This window comes from Plasmodium cynomolgi, chromosome 8, assembly GCF_000321355.1.
Source record: "Plasmodium cynomolgi strain B DNA, chromosome 8, whole genome shotgun sequence".
Classification (NCBI taxonomy): Eukaryota; Apicomplexa; class Aconoidasida; order Haemosporida; family Plasmodiidae; genus Plasmodium; species Plasmodium cynomolgi.
In genome coordinates, this window is record NC_020401.1 from 1,447,660 (window position 1) to 1,468,182 (window position 20,523).

The 20,523-nt window shown below is 48.5% G+C and overlaps 3 protein-coding genes across 3 annotated transcripts; 1 reads left to right on the forward strand and 2 right to left on the reverse strand.

The window, feature by feature from the left end:
* Positions 1-336: 336 nt before the first annotated feature.
* PCYB_084130 (DNA polymerase delta small subunit) lies at positions 337-1,746 on the reverse strand (the record flags this gene model as incomplete). Its single annotated transcript, XM_004222151.1, has 2 exons — positions 337-575; positions 600-1,746. 2 exons carry the CDS (start codon positions 1,744-1,746, stop codon positions 337-339), a joined length of 1,386 nt encoding a protein of 461 aa, XP_004222199.1.
* A 1,044-nt stretch (positions 1,747-2,790) lies between these two features.
* PCYB_084140 (hypothetical protein) lies at positions 2,791-14,941 on the forward strand (the record flags this gene model as incomplete). The annotated part of the gene is made up of 6 exons (XM_004222152.1): positions 2,791-2,904; positions 3,205-4,168; positions 4,542-8,505; positions 8,666-11,886; positions 12,067-12,488; positions 12,761-14,941. 6 exons carry the CDS (start codon positions 2,791-2,793, stop codon positions 14,939-14,941), a joined length of 10,866 nt encoding a protein of 3,621 aa, XP_004222200.1.
* Positions 14,942-15,425: 484 nt separating this feature from the next.
* PCYB_084150 (hypothetical protein) lies at positions 15,426-17,435 on the reverse strand (the record flags this gene model as incomplete). The annotated part of the gene is made up of 2 exons (XM_004222153.1): positions 15,426-16,424; positions 16,461-17,435. 2 exons carry the CDS (start codon positions 17,433-17,435, stop codon positions 15,426-15,428), a joined length of 1,974 nt encoding a protein of 657 aa, XP_004222201.1.
* Positions 17,436-20,523: the final 3,088 nt, after the last annotated feature.

Sequence of the window (20,523 nt, forward strand, 5' to 3'; positions counted from 1 at the left end):
TTATATATGTGTGATACGTCGGCAAAATAGGCGCGCCGTAACGCCGCCTATTGGGGTGTCTGTTTGCAAAAAGCGGGCGTGCACACACGGGGAGCATTTTGCGCTGGGTCATATGGGACGGCAGCCTCCACGGGCGCGAGGGGCCCCTGCACCGTAACGTGCTTTCGCTACTTCTGGATGCTACTCGCCTACGCCGCTCCCCTGCGCCACTTCCTCAGGCCACTTCCTCATGCCACTTCCTCAGGCCACTTCCTCATGCCACTTCCTCAAGCCACTTCCTCATGCCACTTCCTTATGCCGCTTCCTCATGCCACTTCCTCAGGCCACTTCCTCATGCTACTTCCCCACGTCGAAGGTCAACGTCACGTGCTGCATATTCCTGATGTTTACGAGCAGCGCCTTGGGGGTGATGTCGAAGCTCGGCAGGCACACCAGCAGGGGTAGCGTCTTCTCGCCGTGCAGGTGTTGCACCTCGAGCTGTGCGCAATTCCCGTTAACAAAAATGTGGGGGTACTTATCATCGTCCTGTAAACAAAAAGGGTCCTTCTCTATGAACGGATAGCACCCCAGCGTGTCTGGAGAGGTAGGAGATAAAATACGACTCTTTGCAATCATTTTCAGAGCATCCATAGGACAATTTTTGGAGTAAGAGACTATATTGTTAACAGGTTCACCGGACATACAGCATATGTTTACATTATCGATGGAGAAGAGGTACGGGTTAGTCACGCATTGAAAGGAGTTGTAATTTCTGGCAGTCTTAAAAAATAAGTTGGGAAAAGGTTGTTGTGGTAGAATGGCATCACTAGGGTCCTTCTCCCCTGGCATTAAATCGACATACACAGCTGGACAGAGAGAAGAAAGGAACGCGTCCACGGTGTTCATTTCTTTCTCATCGCTATCAACATTTCGAAGAGAGTTGCCAACAATAACTATCCTGATTAGCTTCTCGGATAAGTGTTTATCTCCATGTAATCCTAGAATAAAATTCTTCAATAAGGAGGTGTTATGTACATTTTCGTTTCTTTCACTTATGTACAGCCCCGAGACGAACATGACATATTTATCGTCATCGGTAATGCACCTCGGAACTTCTAACTTTGGCACGTAGGCATAGATGAGCTCGTCCACATATAGGGAGCCATTGCTCATACCCGTCCCTTTTACAATAACTGTGAGGCCTGTCACATAATGGTCGCTGTTTATATTTCCTTCCAATTTTAACCTTGCTGTTTCGTCCTCCAGAAATAGGACGTCTTCGTCATGTGAGTAGTTCACCACGACGTCTTCCGCCTCGTTGATTTCGCTTATGTATTCGTTTAGGATGGATGGTCGGAGCTCCATTTTTTTGAATAGCGTGCCTATGCAGTAGCAGTTTTCGTTCGTCTTAATTTCCTTTAGGTAGTGCAGCAGCGGGTACTCTTTGCCGCCCCCCCCAGCGTGGCCCTTAACGTGGTCCTTAGCGTCGCCGCCCAGCTCTGCTTTGACCTGACCGTTGGCCCAGCCGCTAGCCTCACCCTTAGCGTCGCCACCCAGCTCTGCCTTGACCTTACCGTTTATCTGGCATTTTACCTGACCGTTTATCTGGCAGTTTATCTGACCGTTCATCTGACCCTTCACCTGACCGTTCACCTGGCCGTTCACCTGGCCGTTCACCTGGCCGTTCACCTGACCGTTGGCCTGACCGCTGGCCCAGGCGCTCCCCTCGCCTAACCGCTCCACCGTCCTGATCAGCAGCCCCTTCATCGCCTTCGTCCGCGCGCTGTAAATTTCGCAGTACTGCTGCGTGTAGGTCGCCTTTCCAATGACGAACCCCTTGGAGTGGTTTTCATAGTTGTAATGCTCCTTCTTGATCTTCTTTTGCAGGGGGAACTCGCAGTCGTCCTCGAAGTCGGGCTTCGCGCGCTTGCTCGCGTCTTCGCTCATAGTGTGCGGGTAGGGGTACTCACAAAGTGGAAACGCCTGACGCCCTGCGGCCACACGAGTGCATGCCTGTGTGGGGGCTACACCTTATGGTCGTGCGGGAGTGTTATCGTGCGGAGGTGTTATCGTGCGGAGGTGTTATCGTGCAAACGTGCGATCGTACGGACGTGTGACCTTACGGGCGTGTGACCTTACGGACGTGTGACCTTACGGACGTGTGGTCGTACGAACGTGGTGCACATTTGCGTGAGTGCACGTGCAGGAATAAGCGAGCTTCACGAGAGCGGCACTTTGCGCGTTCAACTTTGTCGCTTTTCCGGGGCAGCTGGGAAAAAAAAAAAAGCTGCAAATGGAGGGAAACGCAAAAAAAAAATGGTGCCAAAGGCGCTTCCTATTCCGATGCTGTCGCGCATGGTGCGTGGAGGCGTTTGCATCGGGAAGAGGGAGAGCCGCTCCGCACGAGGGCACGCTGCAACGCTGGTACGGTGGAACGCTGGCGAGCTGACACACTAGCACGCCGACACGCTTGTGTAAGGCAGTGGGCAACGTGCGATTGCCCCCGCGGCTTGCTTCCCCTTTGCGGAAGCGGTTCTGCGTTGCTACGCTGCTGCCTTGCTGCCTTGCTGCGTCGCACCTGGGGGAGGGGTGCACCTGTGGTGTGTTAGGGAAAAGAACACAAGTGGGGAAATGTCCAAAGGGGAGGACGAGGACCCGGCATGGCTCATCCCCAGGCCCGATGTAATATAAAGGATATTCACCGCAAGGGCACCTAATACGATATGGGTGGAAAAAATATAATAAAAAAGAATACAGTATAATAAAAAAAAATACAATATAATAAAAAATATACAATAGAATAAAAAAAACATGGTCTCCAAAAGCGTCTGTCTAAAATGCGTTTGGGGCATCCACCCCTCCAAGCTGGGGAAGGAAAACAATTATCACATAAGCTATCTCTATGCGGATAGGTATGGGACACACGTGAGAAAGCTCCTTCTTTGCGAATCGAAGTGACATCCGTTCTTGTGAGCTTCCCCCCTTTTTCAAGCAGGGCTCATCATCACAATGAACGCAGGAAAAAAAACTCACGTGCGATGTACCCCTTTTTGTAGTCTGCTCGATAAGACTAGGCACACAACACGGGGATGGTTCATTAATATTCGTTCATGCGGTAGGGAAGCTTCCATTCGGGTCGCCCTCCCTCCCTGTGCAGTGAACGGAGTTGAATGCCTGTAAGGGTGCTCCCCGGTAGGTGCCCCCCCGGTAGGTGCTTCCCGGTAGGTGCTCCCCACGATGGAGGGCAACTTCCCCGAGCTGTTCCCCGCGGACGGAGACACAGACAACCTGAGAGAGTACCTAAACCAAGGAGATATAAAATTCGAAAATGAAGACCTGAAGAAGGAAAGGGAACAAATAAAAAATGATCCACAATTCGTACAGTGTGTAAAAAATATATGGACTAATGTACTGAACAAACCCATAGATGGGAGATTCACCAAAGTGGAGTATTTCAAAATAATGCTTAGAATATGTAAGGTGTTAATTCCTCAATTTGATATCAAGGAGGTGATAAAAATAGTTAGTGATGAATGGAATAATGATTGTAAAGGGAAAAAGTATCTAAATTTTGAATCTTTTTTTAATGCCTTTTTCGAATTGGCAGACATTTGGACACCAACAATAAATGCTAACGATTATGCTCACCTTTGGAAGACTCTATTTTACAGAATCACTTTCATCGAAATTAGAAAGAAAAATGGAGAAGTTGTTAAAAAAAAACCTGTCATTATGATACATTTTAGGAGAAAAGAAGATGTGAAAAAACTCTCTCTTTTTGAGAACCCAATTTTGGGTTCTAATAATGAACAGAATCATCATGATAGATGCAGTAGCTTTATAAAAAATATGAAATCTATAAAAAGGCTATCTACCCAAGTGGAACAATTTAAAAAGCAATTCACAAAGCGATTTAGCGATAGTTATAAAATTCAGGAGTCCTTCCTTTACGATGATGATCTAGATCCTCAAGACATTTTGGATCGAAATTTATTTGAAAATCTACTCAACAATAGAAATAATGATTCGTATTTACAGAGAAATATTGTTCTGCTAGATGTGGATGAGATAAACCCTTTGGAGTACCTTGATGGGATAGACTCCCAGGAGGGAGAGTGCTCCTCTTCCAGGGGGTACCCGCGCGACCGCAATTACTCCGCCTGTAGGGATGACCGGCTCTCTTCAACGGGTAGGCAAAAAAGTGCAAATATAATGGAATGCTGGATCAGCCACGATTAATATCGACGCCCCGCTCTGTGGGACATCGCACCAGTGGGCCGTCCCACCCTCCCACGGTTGCACCACACATTAATGCAGCTCACATGAATGCATCTCACACGGATGCAGCTCACACGGATGCAGCTCACACGGATGCAGCTCACACGAATGCACCACACATGAATACCCATCACACGATTGCACCACACATGAATACCCATCACACGATTGCACCACACATGAATACCCATCACACGATTGCACCACACATGAATACCCATCACACGATTGCACCACACATGAATACCCCTCACATGAATACCCCCCCACACGAACACACACAGACAAAGGAAGGACCGAAGAAGAGTCCAAACCGACGAAAGAACAGAAGAACCAACTTAAAGATGATCCAACGGAGAGGAACAAAAAACTACACAGCGAAGCACTAGATAAGTCTCACCCAAGCATCCAGGGCAGCATCGCAAAAAGGAACACATTCACCTTCGCAGTGAAAACGGACAAGCAGAATGAGAAAGACGAGGAGATGGACAAAGGAAGGAGGAAGACAGAGGGGTCACTAGCAGAAGGAACGTACGTATTGAAGGAAATTCAGGAGAAAACGAAAAAGTCAAGCAGGGATGAAGCTGGTGAAGCGGGGGAAGCGAAAGTGATGGGCACCGATGAAGGTAAGGAAAAAGTCAGCTTAGAAAGCTCCCTCCTCATTGACGGAATAAACTTTGCCGAATTCACCAAGGAGTGCAAAATTGTCGATTTGAATGACCACGAGGGGGGTGTCTCTATCGATGGGAAGGACACTGATGCGGAGGAGAGGGACCCTTTGAGTGACCTGGTCCCGACGAAGCAAAGGCACTTCCTGCGCCTGGACTCGAATCTAGATTTTGGCGAGGAGACGCTTAGGAAGGAGGCCCGGGGGGAGTTCCCCCAGCTGGGCCAGGGGGGGGATCATCAAGAGGGGGAGGCGAAAGGGGAAGATAGCGGAGAAGATAGCGGAGAAGATAACGGAGAAGCTAACGGAGAAGATAACGGAGAAGCTAACGGAGAAGCTAACGGAGAAGCTAACGGAGAAGCTAAATCCCACGTGGAGGGCGACTCAACGGATGACCTAGGCAGGGGAGACCCCACGCAAAGCTCCCCACGAGGCAGCGGGGAGAAGAAGGCCCAGGGGGGCGCCACGACGGGAGAAGCAGAAGACGAAGAAGGAGTAGTGGAGGGAGATATGGACGCGTCGGTTGGGGAAGGTAAAAAAGGCGCCCAGCTTGGGGAGGGTAAAAAGGCCGCTCTCCCTGGCGAAGGCAAAAAGGCCGCTCTCCCCGGGGATGGTGACGATGTAGTGTCGACTCAAAAAGGGAAAGGCGACGCCCCTGCGGGGGAAGAAGCCTCACTTGTGAATCGACCCCAAGACGAGTCTAACCTGTCGGTGGTGCAGAATAGGGTTGAAGAGAGAGGAAGTCCTAGTGCAACCAGAGGTGTAGAAAAGGAAGCAGCTAAGGATGACGCGCATGGGTCGGATGAAGAATACTTGGATGCGCTGAGAAGCAATTTAGCAATAGAGGAAGCAGCTGAGGGAGGAGAGGACAAAGCGAGCGTACCGATCGACGAGCAAGAAGGTAGATCCAAAAAATCAATCGATCTGCTTAAGGCTAAAAACTACCTAGAGAATGAGAAGCGCACTTTGGAGGAGCTAAAGCAGGAGAAGAACAAATTTCGGAAGGAGAAAAAAAACGACGTGCGCATGGGGGAACTTCTCGACGAAAGTCAGACTCACTTGGAGAGACAATCCAGCGTGAATGATATTGAAGGGGAAGCTAAGGCCAAGAAGGTTCTCCTTGGGGAGGGGTCAACCGACTCCACGTTCAACATAAAGGATATTTCGTTTGATGACAAGCTGGATAAAGAGGTGAGGAAGCAGGAAGAGGTGAGGAAGCAGGAAGAGGAGGGGGGGGAGGCAGCCGAAGGGGGGGAAGAAGCCGAAAGGGGTGACGCAGCAAAAGGGGGGGATACCGCTGAACGTGGGGAGGACACCGCTACACACGGGGAGGATACCGCTACACACGGGGAGGATACCGCTGCACACGGGGAGGATACCGCTGCACACGGGGAGGACGCTGCACACGGGGATACCGCTACACACGGGGAGGACGCACAGTCGAACCAGCAGAGGGAGCTCTTCGAAACGGTGAACAAAGACATGGCCAATAAAATGGACTCTTACAAAGGAAATGTCGATCTATTTATGAAGAAAATGAAAAGGAGGAGCGATTCCAAGGGGGAGGCGATTAATAAGCATGTTGATCGCGCGGACCTTGCTGAGCAGTCTGAGGTAGAGGACGCAGGTTGGGAGGACGAACCAGCAGATGGAGACTCCCAGGAGAATGGGTTCGGTAGTGAGGGTAGCCAAGGGGAGATCAACATGGACAAGCCGAAAGAAGACTTTCTCGTCAGCTTGGAAATTAAAAAGAGCATCGATGAAAGGAACCAAAATGGTAAAAGCGGGACCTCCCCCTTTGATATCAACAAGACCTTTAGCGAAATGGGAAAGATATTAAATGAAGTAATTATTCAAAGTGAGGTAGCTGTTTTGAAGAAGGGACACCAAGGTGCGCTGTTAAGAAGGGGCTCCCCAAATGACGAATCGCAGTTGGTGGGGGACCAAGTTGATGATGAGCTCGTGAAGGATATAATGCGTAACCAAGACGTTGTGAGAGGCATTCTGTTTGATGATGACGAACTGGGGGGAAGTGGACATACTGGTGGGGAGAGCCAAACGGGGGGCGCCCTCACATCGCCTCGAAATGGAGAAGAAGGGATAGAAGCTCTCACAGAGGGGACACTGCATGCTGGCACAGAGGAGGCACTTCATGCTGGCACAGAGGAGGCACTTCATGCTGGAACAGAGGAGGCACTTCATGCTGGAACAGAGGAGGCACTTCATGCTGGCACAGAGCAGGCACTTCATGCTGGAACAGAGGAGGCACTTCATGCTGGCATAGAGAAGACAGCGCCGATTGGTGATCAACACGCTGTGGAAAGGGTGCCCACTGATGAGAACGACTTGGAGAGTCATCCTGGTGAGGCGAAACGTGAGTCATTAGACAGGAGTGGAAGTAGCGGTGGAAAAAGTGACATGGTCGGCCACCCCGGCGGAGCGAAAAGTGAGTCACTAGAGAGGAGCAAAAGGGACCAGTCGGACGAGCAGGTCATCGAAAAAGCGGAGGCTACAGAGCGGGCCATGAAAGAAGTGGAGTCACCTGGACAGGTCATCGAAAAAGTGGAGGCTACAGAACAGGCCACCAAAAAAATGAACTCCCCAGGAGAGCCCATGAAGGGGGAGGCGTCTCCTGAACAAGGCGGAGAGGGAGGTGCATTGGATGGAGGAAACACCGTGGGAGGCATCACCGTGGAAGGCATCACCGTGGGAGGCACCACCGAAGGAGGAATCACCGTGGAAGGCAACACCGAAGGAGGCTTTACCGGGGGTGCACCGCTAGTGCAAGCACCAACTGGGGGAGCAACGGAGGAGGGAGCGTTCAACCCAGCTGACACGGCAAACTGCTCCAAGGACAACCCCGCCGACACGGCAAACCGCCTGAAGGACAACCTCGCCGACATGGCAAACCGCCTGAAGGACAACCCCGCCGACACGGAAAACCGCCTGAAGGACAACCCCGCCGACATGGCTGCTAACCCTTCTGACGTGGCAAACCGCGTGAAGACCAAGTACCTGCTCGTGGAGGATTCTCACAAAATGAGAAATTTTATCAAAATAAATAGAAGAAACAAAAAAGAAAATTTTGTCGTGATGTCAAGGAGGAGAGAAAAACACATCTACAGTCTTGCCAGGAAATTAAAAATGGATCTAATCGAGCCTCCTTTAATATTGAGAAGAAATGTAGCATTAGAAAAAAAATTTTTGTCTCCTCTTGGAAAGCTAATCAACGAGAATTTAAAGGAGGGAAAGAGCATCGAGTGTAAGAAGATGATGGATCTAACGTTGGAATTCCTGAATAGTATTATATCCAAAAATAATGGCTCCATTTTATATTTGACAGGAAAATTTTTGGACTACTGGGAGTACTTTCTCTACAAATGGAAGAAGCTCTCCTCTTTGAGTTACTTGAATTATATGAGTTTCTTGAATTTGAATTTTTTAAAAAATGTTGATGAGGGGGAGAATATCGATGTGTGTAGCTTTCTCGTGGAGGATCGCAATTTGATTCTTGCCAATCCGTTTAAGGACAGCTTCCCCATTTTCTGCGTCATTCTGCAGGAGCACGAGGGGGTGGCCAGGTGGGTGACTTGGCTCCCGCTGGACTGTTCCGGTTGGACCGCTCCAGCTGGACTGCTCCGCTTGGAATGCTCTACTCATACTTTTTAGCCATTTTTCGTGAGAGTACGCCGTCTACATATGGGCGCCATCCACGTCTCCCCATTTTGCTCCCCACCGCAGGCGCGAGGAACGAACCCACGTGGAGCGCATCTACGAAGACCTGCTGAACCTCTTCCACGAAAGGAGTTCGGGACCCCTCCAGGTGATAAAAGTTGATGGGAAGGATATGCAGCTGGGTGACAATTTAGGGAAACACAAAAAGGGAAAGACGAGCAACTCATCCGGAGTCGCCCCTTCTGTGGGTTCTACCGAGGAGGACGAGGTAGGTTCGGAGGGACAAGGGGATACCCCCTCAGGGGAGGCTACAGAGGAGAACTCTACAAATGAACAGTGTGATGGGGAAGACGAACAGATGCTGCGGGTGTTAAAGAGGGAACGGCTGGCGGACGATGCGAAAGGTGCGGAGGGCATGAATGGTACGGACGCTACGAACGGTACGAACGGTACGAACGGTACGAACGATACGCACTCTGCGGACCATTCCGACCCACCTGAAACCGTCGATGAGGACGTGGGCGCAGAGGAGGAATGCCTGACCGTGGGGGGCTCGGAGGAAAACTACTCCCAAGGGGGGCGCGCCACGGATGAGGATACGAAGGATGAGGGTGAGACAGACGAGGATGAGACAGACGAGGATGAGGCAGATGAGGACAGCACAGGTGAGGACGGCACAGACGAGGACAGCACCGATGAGGACGGCACAGACGAGGACGGCACCGATGAGGACAGCACAGATGGGGATGAGACCGACGAGGAAGAAGGCAAGGCCACCGCCCCCCGTAGGAACCCCAGCAAAGAAAACAGAGACGAAAAGCGAACCTCCCGAGGAATACTAAACGTAGAAAATATAAGCGAAAATTACTTCTGTCAAATGAGTAAAGAAATGTGTTACGTGTACAGGTGCGATGACCCTGAGAAGTACTACAGGGGTTACTATGGTGAGTTGAAGGGGAGCATCCGCAGCATGAAGCTGGAGAGGGACATTCGCCTGCTGGTTGAGCGGGTGAAGGAGTTACACAAAGGAGACGCAGCAGGGGAAGCGGTCGTAGCAGGAGAAGCGGACGAATCGGGGGGACGGAAGGAGGAGGATGTGGCCCGCGCGGTGAAGGAAAAGTTTGGCATCCGAGTCATCCGCGTGGATCTGGTTAGCCAGAAGAGCATCGGAAAACGGGACAGACGGGACGAACGGGACAGGTCGAAGGAGGACACCCTATGGAAAATTTTTCACGTCAACATGATCAGAAGTCAATTTTCTTACCATCTTAAAAATAATTTTTTTCCGTTCAAGTACTGCCCAAAGCAGGGGTCTGGCGTTTTGGTGATGAACCTGAGGAGGAGGATCCGGGGGAGGGACTCCCCATTGGAAGAGGCAGCCAGCAGGGAAGAGGCAGCCAGCAGGGAAGTGGCAACCCGCAGGGAAGAGGCAGGCCGTACTCTGGAAGGCAGCATTGGAGTTGACGAATCTGTTCGTGGAAGAGGAGCTGACCGAGTTGATGATCTCGCGGAAGTTCTCTCCGATGAAGGGGAAGACGCAGACAGGGGGTCTGCCCAGGCGAGTGGCGTGGAAGGGAGTTCCGTTCGAGGGGACAGTGCTCGACAAGGGCAAGCCAAGTCGGGCGGCGCTCAAGTGACCATGCTAAACGGCCGCCAACTGACCATGCTGAACGGCCTCCAACGGAAGAAGTCATTCGTAGGGCAAACGAACCTGCGCTACTACCGGCACTGGGGTGCCTACTACAAGTACTGCCCCGTGAGCTACGTCAACGAGAGGAGGTTTGTCAAGGGAAAAAAACAGTTCATGGTGACTTACAAAAACAACATGTACCTACTGGAGAGTGCTGAAAAAATGAGAGAGTTTTTGATGTACCCCAAATTTTATTCCAGCAACAAGATAAAGGAAAACATAGGGTTCACCATGGTGATTTATTTTTCCAGTAAAGACGTAAAGAAAAAAATTATGAACATTGTGAGGGAGAGAGAAAGGGTAGTGCACATCGATTTGGAGGATTACTTCAGCGGGGGGTTTCTCTCCGGGGAGGATCAGGGGTGGGTCGCGGAGAAGGGGGCAGGACAGGCGGCAGGACAGGCGGCAGGACAGGCGGCAGAAAAGGGGGAGGGAGAAACTTACACCAACGTAGAGTCCTACATGTTCGAGATAAACCGTCTCTTGGAGGGCAAAACCGTGTCTCCCCTCTTCATCGTCCGGTACCTGTGCATGCGGATGAACAAGGCTCATTCCTTCAATGTGTTCGTCCTGCGGCAGGTAGAGGAAGCGCTGCACGAGCTGAGGAGGCAATTCGAACGGGCGCTTGGTGGGGAGAGCGCAAATGGGGTGGACTGTAAGGGAGAGGCCTCTCCAGAGGAGGACCCAGCAGAGGAGGACTACCCAGATGACGACCCTCCAGAGGAGGACTCCCCAGAAGATACCCCCACAGAAGGGGACTCCCCAGATGACGACCCCACAGAAGGGGCCTCCCCTGAGGATGCCCCCCAGAAAAAGATTTCCCTAAAGGCAGTTAAAATCAGGGCCCTCCACAGCTTGCTAATAGCGCAAGGGAGATCCTCCGAGGCGAGCGTCCAATTTAGCTCCTTGGTGAGCGACCTATTTAGGTGCACCACGTTGAGCAGCATAAATAGGACAATTGACCAGCTAATCTGTGCGATCTCGACTCAGTTGGAGGATGAAAATGGGAAGTACGCCCAGGAGTTAGAAAGCCCAAGTGACTACCAATTGGGGAAACCCTCCTTAGGTGATCCCCCATTGAGGACAACCCCTCAAAGTACCCACTTCATCGTAACGGGGCTACCCTTGGATAGCAAAATTTATGAGTACCTAAAAAAAGTGAACCTACAGATAGACACTATCATCGCATTTGAAGTGAAGAAGAAGAAAAAAAAACAAATGAGAGAGAATATCCATCAGGGAATACTGAGACGAACCCAGAAAGACAGCAATGATGTATGTGAAATTACATGGGGGGAAGACTCTATGTATGTTTTTAGTAAGAATTACAAAAAAGAGATTGCACATTTGAAGAAAGCAAAGTACCAAGTGCACTATCTCAAAATGGGCACCGAGATGAATATTAACTATTACGCAAATGAAGTGAGGAAGTTGATCAACCCGTACATGCATTCCTATTATGACTATAGCGAAGTGCTCAGGGATAACACCCTGGCAGACAAACTAAACTGCTCCTTCACTAATGTGTATTGTCCGTATCTCGTATCGAAGCATAATTGGCTGTACAAAAGCTCCAAAGGAGTAAGGCTAGTTTATGGTGGGAAGGTATACCACCTGTCGAATATGTGTAATGCTTTTCACTTTTGCCAAAGCAAAGAATCATATTGGGGAGAATTCCCTGTGCCTCCCTTGAGAGTGCTACTTCTAACAGATGAGGGATGCCATTTTGCAAAGGAAATAGAAACCATTGCTTGCAAATTCTTTTTGCAATGTGTAGATATACAGAAGGAGTTCTCTAATACATTCGGACCCACTTGTTTTTATATCCTCAAATATGTGTACCTTTTTAAGCTTACGGATGGAATGAATAGGAAGAAGAGGAACCACGTACTTGGGAACTTCGTTTTGGGTTCTACCTGGCTAGCTAAATTTCATGATTGTGAAATTCACCTGAACAAGGCAGATGTGGACTACTTAGAGAACAACGTAAGCTGTGTGAACCCCTCGGAGGAGTACTCTCTGGAGGAAGAACAGCAGATGGTGGATGTGCTGTTTTCTCGTGTCAAGCCGTTCAACCTCGTTTTGAATGTAGCAAAAATTGTGGCTATGCGTGTCGTCTTGCATGAGAAGCTGGGCAAGTGCATCATTAGGTTCTCCCCCACGGGTGGAGGTCTCTTCAGCGCGTCGTCCGCCGAGCAGGTGGGGCGTTTCCTGGGGAAGCTCCACAGGGAGAGGAGCGTGCAGCGTAACGTCCAAGCCAATGGTGGAACTCGAGGCAGACGTGCCGGAGGGGTGAACCCTCCCCCCCCAGAGGAGCCCCTCCCCCATGGAGGTGACTCATCTGATGGGACCCCCTCCGAGGGAACGGCTTCCCAAAGTGATGCCAACTCAGATGGTGACCCCTATGCTTACCTCCAGAACAACCCAAAGGTAGAACAAATTAAAAAATTTTTTTAAAAAAAAACGAAAAGGAATTACTAAACAGCAAATACAACTTCTTAACAGAGAAGGTGCTAAACTCTTTTGAGAAAATTTTGAAATGCTCCTTTAGGATCCCTGAGCATGTGATTTACTTGAAGTGTGGCCTCAAAGCGTCGTGGGAAAAGGCGGGTTACTTCAACGAAGAAGGAGAGGCAAGTCGCAGAAAAGGGGGTGATCTGAAAAAGGAAGCAGTCAGGGGAGACAACTCGAAGGGGGAAAAGAACGGACAAACAAAACAGCCATTTGCAGAGGTAGAAAAAAAACTACTGACCAAAATAAAAAACACATCGAAGAAAAACCAGCAAGTAATTAACCGATTGAAAGATAACACAAATGTGTGGTGCATCGACGCAGGGAAAATACACATGACCAAGGTGAAGACATCAATAGAGAACAAGCTGAGAGGCATACTCCAAAACAGGAACAGTCTCTTCCATCAGATGAACATAAAGAGGGTAGACAAACTATGGGCCCAGTTTTTAAAAAAAAATAACTACGCCAAGCTGTCAGCTTTTTATTACTACTCTCCGGTCAATATCGATAGCATCGTGGATATAGACACGGAGTACCTGCTACTGTACAACTCGTTTTTATTTTACTTCAGAACGGAGGAGGAGCTAGAAACGTTTAGCAAGAACCCCATTCGTTACTTGACAGAGATGAAACCAGACCCATCCTTTGTCCTCCCCTTCGTACTTGTCTACTCGGATGGAAAAATGGAACACTTGTACGATGAGCTGGCGAGGAGCACCAAGTGTGCGGTGATCCACAGGCGAAATTTACTCTCCTTCGGTTTTCAAATCGGAAAATTTAAACAACTTATACAGACGAACCGATTGACCGATGCAGATATGATGGAACTCCTCCGTATTCGGATGAACCAGTACGATGTCCTTGCCCACGGATGCATCCTGTGCAATCTCCCCTATACCAAGTTCCAATTGGAGCATCTGCTCAAAGAGAAAAAAATCCCACACCTGGTTTTTATACTGCACAAGGGAGAGAGGCGGCCCCCAATGGGATCATCACCCCCACAAAATGACGACTCCAAAACGGTGGGGAAAAAACAGAAGGAGAGAAGAAGGTACACCCCCCCGCTCACTGAGGGGACATTCCCACAGTACTACCCATTTGTGAAGTACATCGAGCAGATTTTCAAGCCAAAATATAACAATGTGATTCACGTAGAACAAACAAATGTGTGGAAAATGAAGTGCAAGCTGACGAACGATATAGAGGAGACAATACAGAAATATCAGAGGTACAACCGATACAAGTATAACCACAAGACAGCCTACTTCAAAGGGTTCAATATTGAAGAAAGGGAAAATTACGAACAGGAAATAAAGTTTGATAAATACTGCATAGTTACGTATAAGAAGAAAAACATTTTACAAAAATGCAACATATTCGATCACTACACAGTGAACCATGATGGCTGCTTCTACCTAGTGAGTAGTCAGGACGAGGTGGTTGCGTTCGAGAAGAACCCCACGGAGTTTACAGCCATAGAGAAACCACTGGCTACATTCGAAAAAGTAGATCAAGTGGAAGAAAATGAGAAGATTGAAAATGAAGGCTTCTGCTTGGTGAGCTTGAGAGACCAAAACAATTTCGTCAAGGGGAATAAACAATGCTGTATAAAGTATCAACAAAAACTTTACCTATTCGAAAATGAAGAAAAAATGGAAAAATTTGTAAGTAATCATGGGGACTACTTAAACAATCAAAATATTTTCGAAATAATTTTTGAAAAAATGAAAAACCAAAATGATGTCACTACGATGGTTTATCTGAAGACATACTTGTATGACATCCTATGTGAGGCCCTGTACGAGTTGGGCAAACACCGACCACTCTACCCCGGGCTGAGTGTAAAGCTAAGTGCCATTAAATTTCTGGCCTTCTTCTTCTACAAGGAAAACAAACTCTTTTCAGCCCCCCTGCGGAGGTCTTATGAAAAGAACTTCCGCTCCTTCCTAAGTGACTGCCAAATACCCATACATATACAAAAACTCAGGGAGAAGTTTCAAACTAGCTGTACGAGCAAAAACCAGGACATACGCAAGCCCATCAAGAAGTGGACCAAGCGGGACGTGGAGAAATACGAAACGTTCGTAAATCTGTATGATAAAATATTGTACTCGCAGAGGAGGGCAAGGAGTGATTGACGAGTGCGCGCGATGGTCAATCCGTTTGGGAGAGCACGCTGTTCGTTTGCATGCTAGTGTGTGTGTGTGTGTGTTGTTTTTTGTTTTTTTTTTTTTTTTTTTTATTGTTCATATTTTTTTCCACCTTTTTATGAACGGGCAAGGCGATTTCGAAGTTGCCGCGCGAAACCAATTTCGATTAAGTGGAAAAACAAAAAAATGAGCGTAATGTTCGTTGGGAGAAAATATGGGCTATGTAGACTTTGTGTCTGGTGTGGCGCGCCAACGTGATCTGCGCCGTTCAGGTAAATTTCCCCTTTCGGGAGTTTTCTTTGCACACATGGGGCGATTGGTTGGCACGCTTGGCTGGCACGTTTGGCTGGCACGTTTGGCTGGCACGTTTGGCTAGCTAGTTTGGCTAGCTCGTTTGGCTAGCTAGTTTGTCCGGCTCCTTTGTCCGGCTCCTTTGTCCGGCTCGTTTTTCCGGCTCTTTTCCACTGGGCATTTACGACCCCCCCTGCGACATACCATACTCCGAAAAGGTGCCGAACCCACGCAAGTCAAACAAAATGGTCTCGTTCCGCTTGAAGGACGCGATTTTTTCATTTTCGAAGAGGGTGTGAAACAAGCCATGTTCGACCAAATATTGGTAGGCGCGCAGGCCGTACAGCTCGATAATGTTGCCCCTGAAAAAAACGATGTCGTAGGAGCCTTCATTCTTTTGGAAAGCTTTTAAGCAAAAGTCAATTGGCTTTCCATACGTAACGATATTGTTCAGCGCAACAATTTGGTCTCCATGGTGGAAATTTTTTTTGCTCGCTTTCCCCCCCTCAATGATATAGGACACATAACAACCCCCAATCGAATCCGGATTTTTATTCAACACAATTCCGATGTTTTTTTTCACCACAACATTGGTGCAGTTATTCATATTTTCTTTTAACGTATCTGCCTTTTTCAAAGCAGCCATGGTCAATTTGTTTAACTCTGCCACGATTTCTTTGAAGTTCTCTCCCTTGTCGTCTTTATATCCCAAGTGTATTGCTATATCGTAAAAATTTTTGGCCTGCCAAAATTTGCGAAAGCTTCTGTAAGCATCTCCAAGACATTTCCACGCCAATGCATGTTTCGGTTCGTATTTTATTGCCTTTAGAGAAAAATTAAAAGCTCCTTGCATGTCATTTGTGTAGTAGGACAGCATGGATATATTTGCACAAATGCTGGAGATGAAAAATCCATAATATTTACACGGCAACATGTTATATGCTAATTTCAAATCGTGTAAAGTACGTTCATAATTTTGCCTGTAAAACATTTGTTTGCATTTTTCTATCAGTTTTAACGACGACTCGATGCTCATCTGCAAATTCCGTTTTGAAGTGTGTGTGATGTTCCTTTGTTTGTCCCCCCTCTCGAGTTCTTTCCGCATGCTTTTACTCAAGTAGGTCATCTCTCCATCAGTTTTGTCCCTACGAGCGTCTTCTATTCTGCTACTCAACAATTTCTGCAAACGGTGGGAAAAGTTTATTAGGTCTTCCACGCACGATATTGGCTCCTTGTAATTACTTTCCCCAAAGGAGTACTCTACCGATGTGTTTTTTTCCTCTTGATGGATGGACAACTCGATTTGGAGTCGAAAGAACTCGATGAAGGTGCTATCCATGGAGGAGTGAAATAGGTAATACAGCTGGTCTTTCATCATTTCGGCTTCTATTCTCTGTTCTGCTACGGAATGCACTCTGATTTTTACCACCTCTCGTTCGTGTTGCGGTTCGTCTGGGGCGGCACTCCCGTTTTGTGCCTCCGCCACGAGTTCGCGCGGGATCAGCTCGTCCGCCCCATCCGCATCCCCGTCATTCGGGTTGTGCTCACTGGGAGCATCGGCGTCATACGCATCATCCGCGTCACCCACGTCATCCGCATCATCCGCGTCACCCGCATCATCCGCATCACCCACATCATCCGCGTCACCCGCGTCACCCACGTCACCCACGTCACGTTCCTCCCCCTCCGCGCCGTGCACACTGATGGGCGCATTGAAGGTTGTCTCCCCAAAGTGCCTCTTCGCATCGTCGTCCTCGTCAAAGCTGAGGAGCTCATCATCGCTTAGCTCGTCATCGAACACATCTGCCGTGTGTTCTTCCCTCTCTTCGTCAGTTGGCTGGTAGGGGTCCGGAGGAAATTTCGTTTTTTTTTTCTCTAAGTGATCGAAGGGATACATGTAGCCTGACTCCTGGATGTCCCTTTCCTTTTTGCTCTTATAAAACAACTTAGTGTGCTTATTCCCCCCATGGTTGCAAAGCCTGTTGTGGTAGCACGGCGGCACATTACTGCCTCTTCTTTGTGTCCCTTTTTTGGCTTTGCCGCGATCGACGCAGTGACGGTGGTGGGCGCGAACGGGCTCTCCTTGTCCACCCCGCAGCACCAGCCTTTCGCAACAATGCGGTAGCTTGAATGCCCCGCAAAAATGGAAAATTATGTAGCACACGCTGATCAGAATCGCAAAATTAGTCATTAACTTAGACCTACGGGGTTACACACGTGGGGGGGGGATAGCCACACTTAAGTGCATATTTGTGCAACTACACATGTGTGCAGTGTGGTATTCACAATACGCCCTTCCTTTCTTTTTTTTTTTTCTTTCCCGTTGCATTGTTTCCAAAATGGGGCAGTAAAATGGGGAGAATAAATGTCCATTTCGGTTTTCCCCTTTGGTATAGCACTAGGAAAAAAGGGCCACCGCGGTTGGAGGAGAGGAATCTCTTCACTGCTATACTTGGGAAGCCCCTTTATGTAGATATTCCCCCGGTTGGCAATCGTGGGAATGAAGAAGAGGGTCATTCCCCAACCGATACGCACCACATGCACGTGTTCGTCCTAACGCTTTGCAAAAATTACTATCGAGATAGGGACCATTTGGTGCCTCTCATTTTGGGGAAGAAAAAAAGATTAACCCAAAACTGGACCAAAGTATTTTGAAGCATTTCCCCTTGGGACTAATTCGTTCAACCGTGTGGCCGAAGCGTTGCCATGAGGACGATGGCGCGGCTGCTTGCTAGTCCGCTTTTACCAGGCGTCGTGGGGAAGAGGGAAAAACTGGGGGCGCACGTTGCTGTGCTGTTATTCCTGTGTTAATTTGTTAATTCGTTAATTTGTTAATTCGTTAATTTGTTAATTCGTTAATTTGTCAATTTGTCAATTTCTCAATTTATTTATTTTATTTTTCATTTTATTACTTTTTTTTTCTTTCTGCTTTGGCCCCTTTCCACCTCGAGAAGCGGCGCGCAGTACCTGTGGTGATCCCATTTTAAAAACCGCCTCGGCACCACACCTACTCGGTGCTTTCCCAAGTTGCAGATGGTGACCGCGCGGAGAAGGAGGGGAAGCCATATGCACCGCACCTGTGCAGGCGAAGTGGCAACCGCGTGAACCGCGTGAACAACGCAACGCGCCACACGGAGGGGCATACACCCCTTCAATCGGGGAATACCTTGCGCGCGCGACTGGGCCGTTCGTCCATATGGTAATCGCAGAACGGGGGTGTCTCGCCGCAGAGTCATTCACCGCCGAGTCATTCACGAAAGAGTCACTCACCGCCGAGTCATTACACCTCCTGCCATTACGACGACCATTACACCACTTGCACGTTCCTCTTTGCACACCGCGCCAAGCGCGAAATGGTGAGAGGCGATATGGTGTGAGGCGATATGGTGTGAGGCGAAATGGTGAGAGGTCAAATGGTGAGAGGTCAAATGGTGAGAGGTCAAAAGGTGAGAGATCAAAAGGTGAGAGGTCAAAAGGTGAGAGGTCAAATGGGCAAAAGAGGAACGCATTCAATCGCGCAAAAAAACGCAACGAGGGAACGCCTCCAAAAGGTCGCACTAGTCAACCCAGCGTGGAGGAGGATGGAAAAAAAATCAATGTGCAAAAAGGAAAGATCGCGGGGGATAGCACAATTGCGAGAGGGCGAAAATTTACACATGCATGATCATACAGTCGACGTGAACATGTTCCACCCCACCTCTGCTTTGTAAAACGTCTAGTTGGTGATGAAGCGGACATATTAAAATAGCAAAAGTGTATTAAAAAAAAAGTGATGAAAGATTATCAAAAGCGTGAACCTGCGAGGAGTAATTTTTTTTTGCCCCTCTCGGACTGATTGAAATTGCCCCATTTGGTGGTATTCCCTTCTCGTTTCCCTTCCCTTCATTTCATCTCACATCACTTCATTTTTTTTTTTTTTTTTTTTTTTCCGCGTAGTAAAAAGTATACACATACTTTTGAGTGCACGGATGGCACAGAAGGGGAACCCTCTCCTGATGTTCGAGAATGGTCATGAATGTTTAGCGCATGTACTTCTTTCTCTCTTCCATTTTCTTTTTTTTGGTGTTTCTTTATTTCCATTTTTTCCACCCGTTCCACTCTCTTGTTTGAGCTGCCTCCACGCTTGCCGAATGACCCTATCGAAGTTTTTAATTTTGTCGCGAAGCTATTCAGCATTGCGAATGTGTTTTTTTTTTTTTTTTTTTTTTTTTTTTTTTTTTTTTTTTTTTTTTTTCCATTTTGAGGCAGATAAAGTGTATGCTTTACACGTGCACATGGATACGTGTACTTATCCCTACGCTGGCATAAGTACATGTTCACATAAATTCACTTGCACGAGTATTTCATTTTCGCATGCCGAGCAAAGGGACAAAGCAAACTTGAGGAGGCGAACTGATCAACTGTTTAGCACTCCCCCCCCTTAAATGGTGTAGCGAACCAACTGGCATTTTCACACGCACGTTTTTGTCGTTCCCGAGGGGACATATATATGCGCAGACGTGCAAACGCTCAAATTGGGCGAGTGCGCAGCGCGCCTGTACATGTGCTGATTCGCCTGCACGAGGTGGGGACTATCGTCCCTCGTGATTGTCGAGGGGTGGTGATCATTTTTTTCTCTAGGCCATGCGGAGAGAAGTGCGCGAAATTGAGAGCGCTCCCCATTTTGAAGCATACCCCAACTTTTTTTTTTCTTTTTTTTTTTGTGTCCAACCGTTCGACCCAGGAGTGCATACCCATGTGCTTATACACACATGCATGCATCGATGCGTACACCTGTGCATACGTCTGTGCTTACGTCTGTTCATACGTCTGTGCATACGTCTGTGCGTACGTCTGTGCATACGTCTGTTCACACCCCCGTGCATACGTACACATCTCTACACACCTGTGTGCGCGCGTGCGTGCCCCCCTCCAGTGAGCCCACAAAGTTGTGCTGACCGAGGGAGCTGCAGCCCAGCCGATTTTTTGTTTTGTCCTCTCGTCACATCCCACCTGAAGAAAAAATAAATCAAAAACATCCAGCAGAATTATGAATGATGAAAAAAAATTTGACTTTGTAAGCGAATATTGCAAAGAGGCACTTCCCCCCTACTGTTGGGGAGTCCGATGGAGTAGCGACTTTTCCCTGCAGTGCGGCGAGATAGGCCGAAGCGCACGTCGCTGGTTGGGCAGCGGTTACTGTGTGCGCAGCTAAGGGGCACGCCGCTATCCCACCGCTATCCTGCCGCTATCCTGCCGCTATCCCGCCGCTATCCCGCCGCTAACTATCCCTCCGCTAA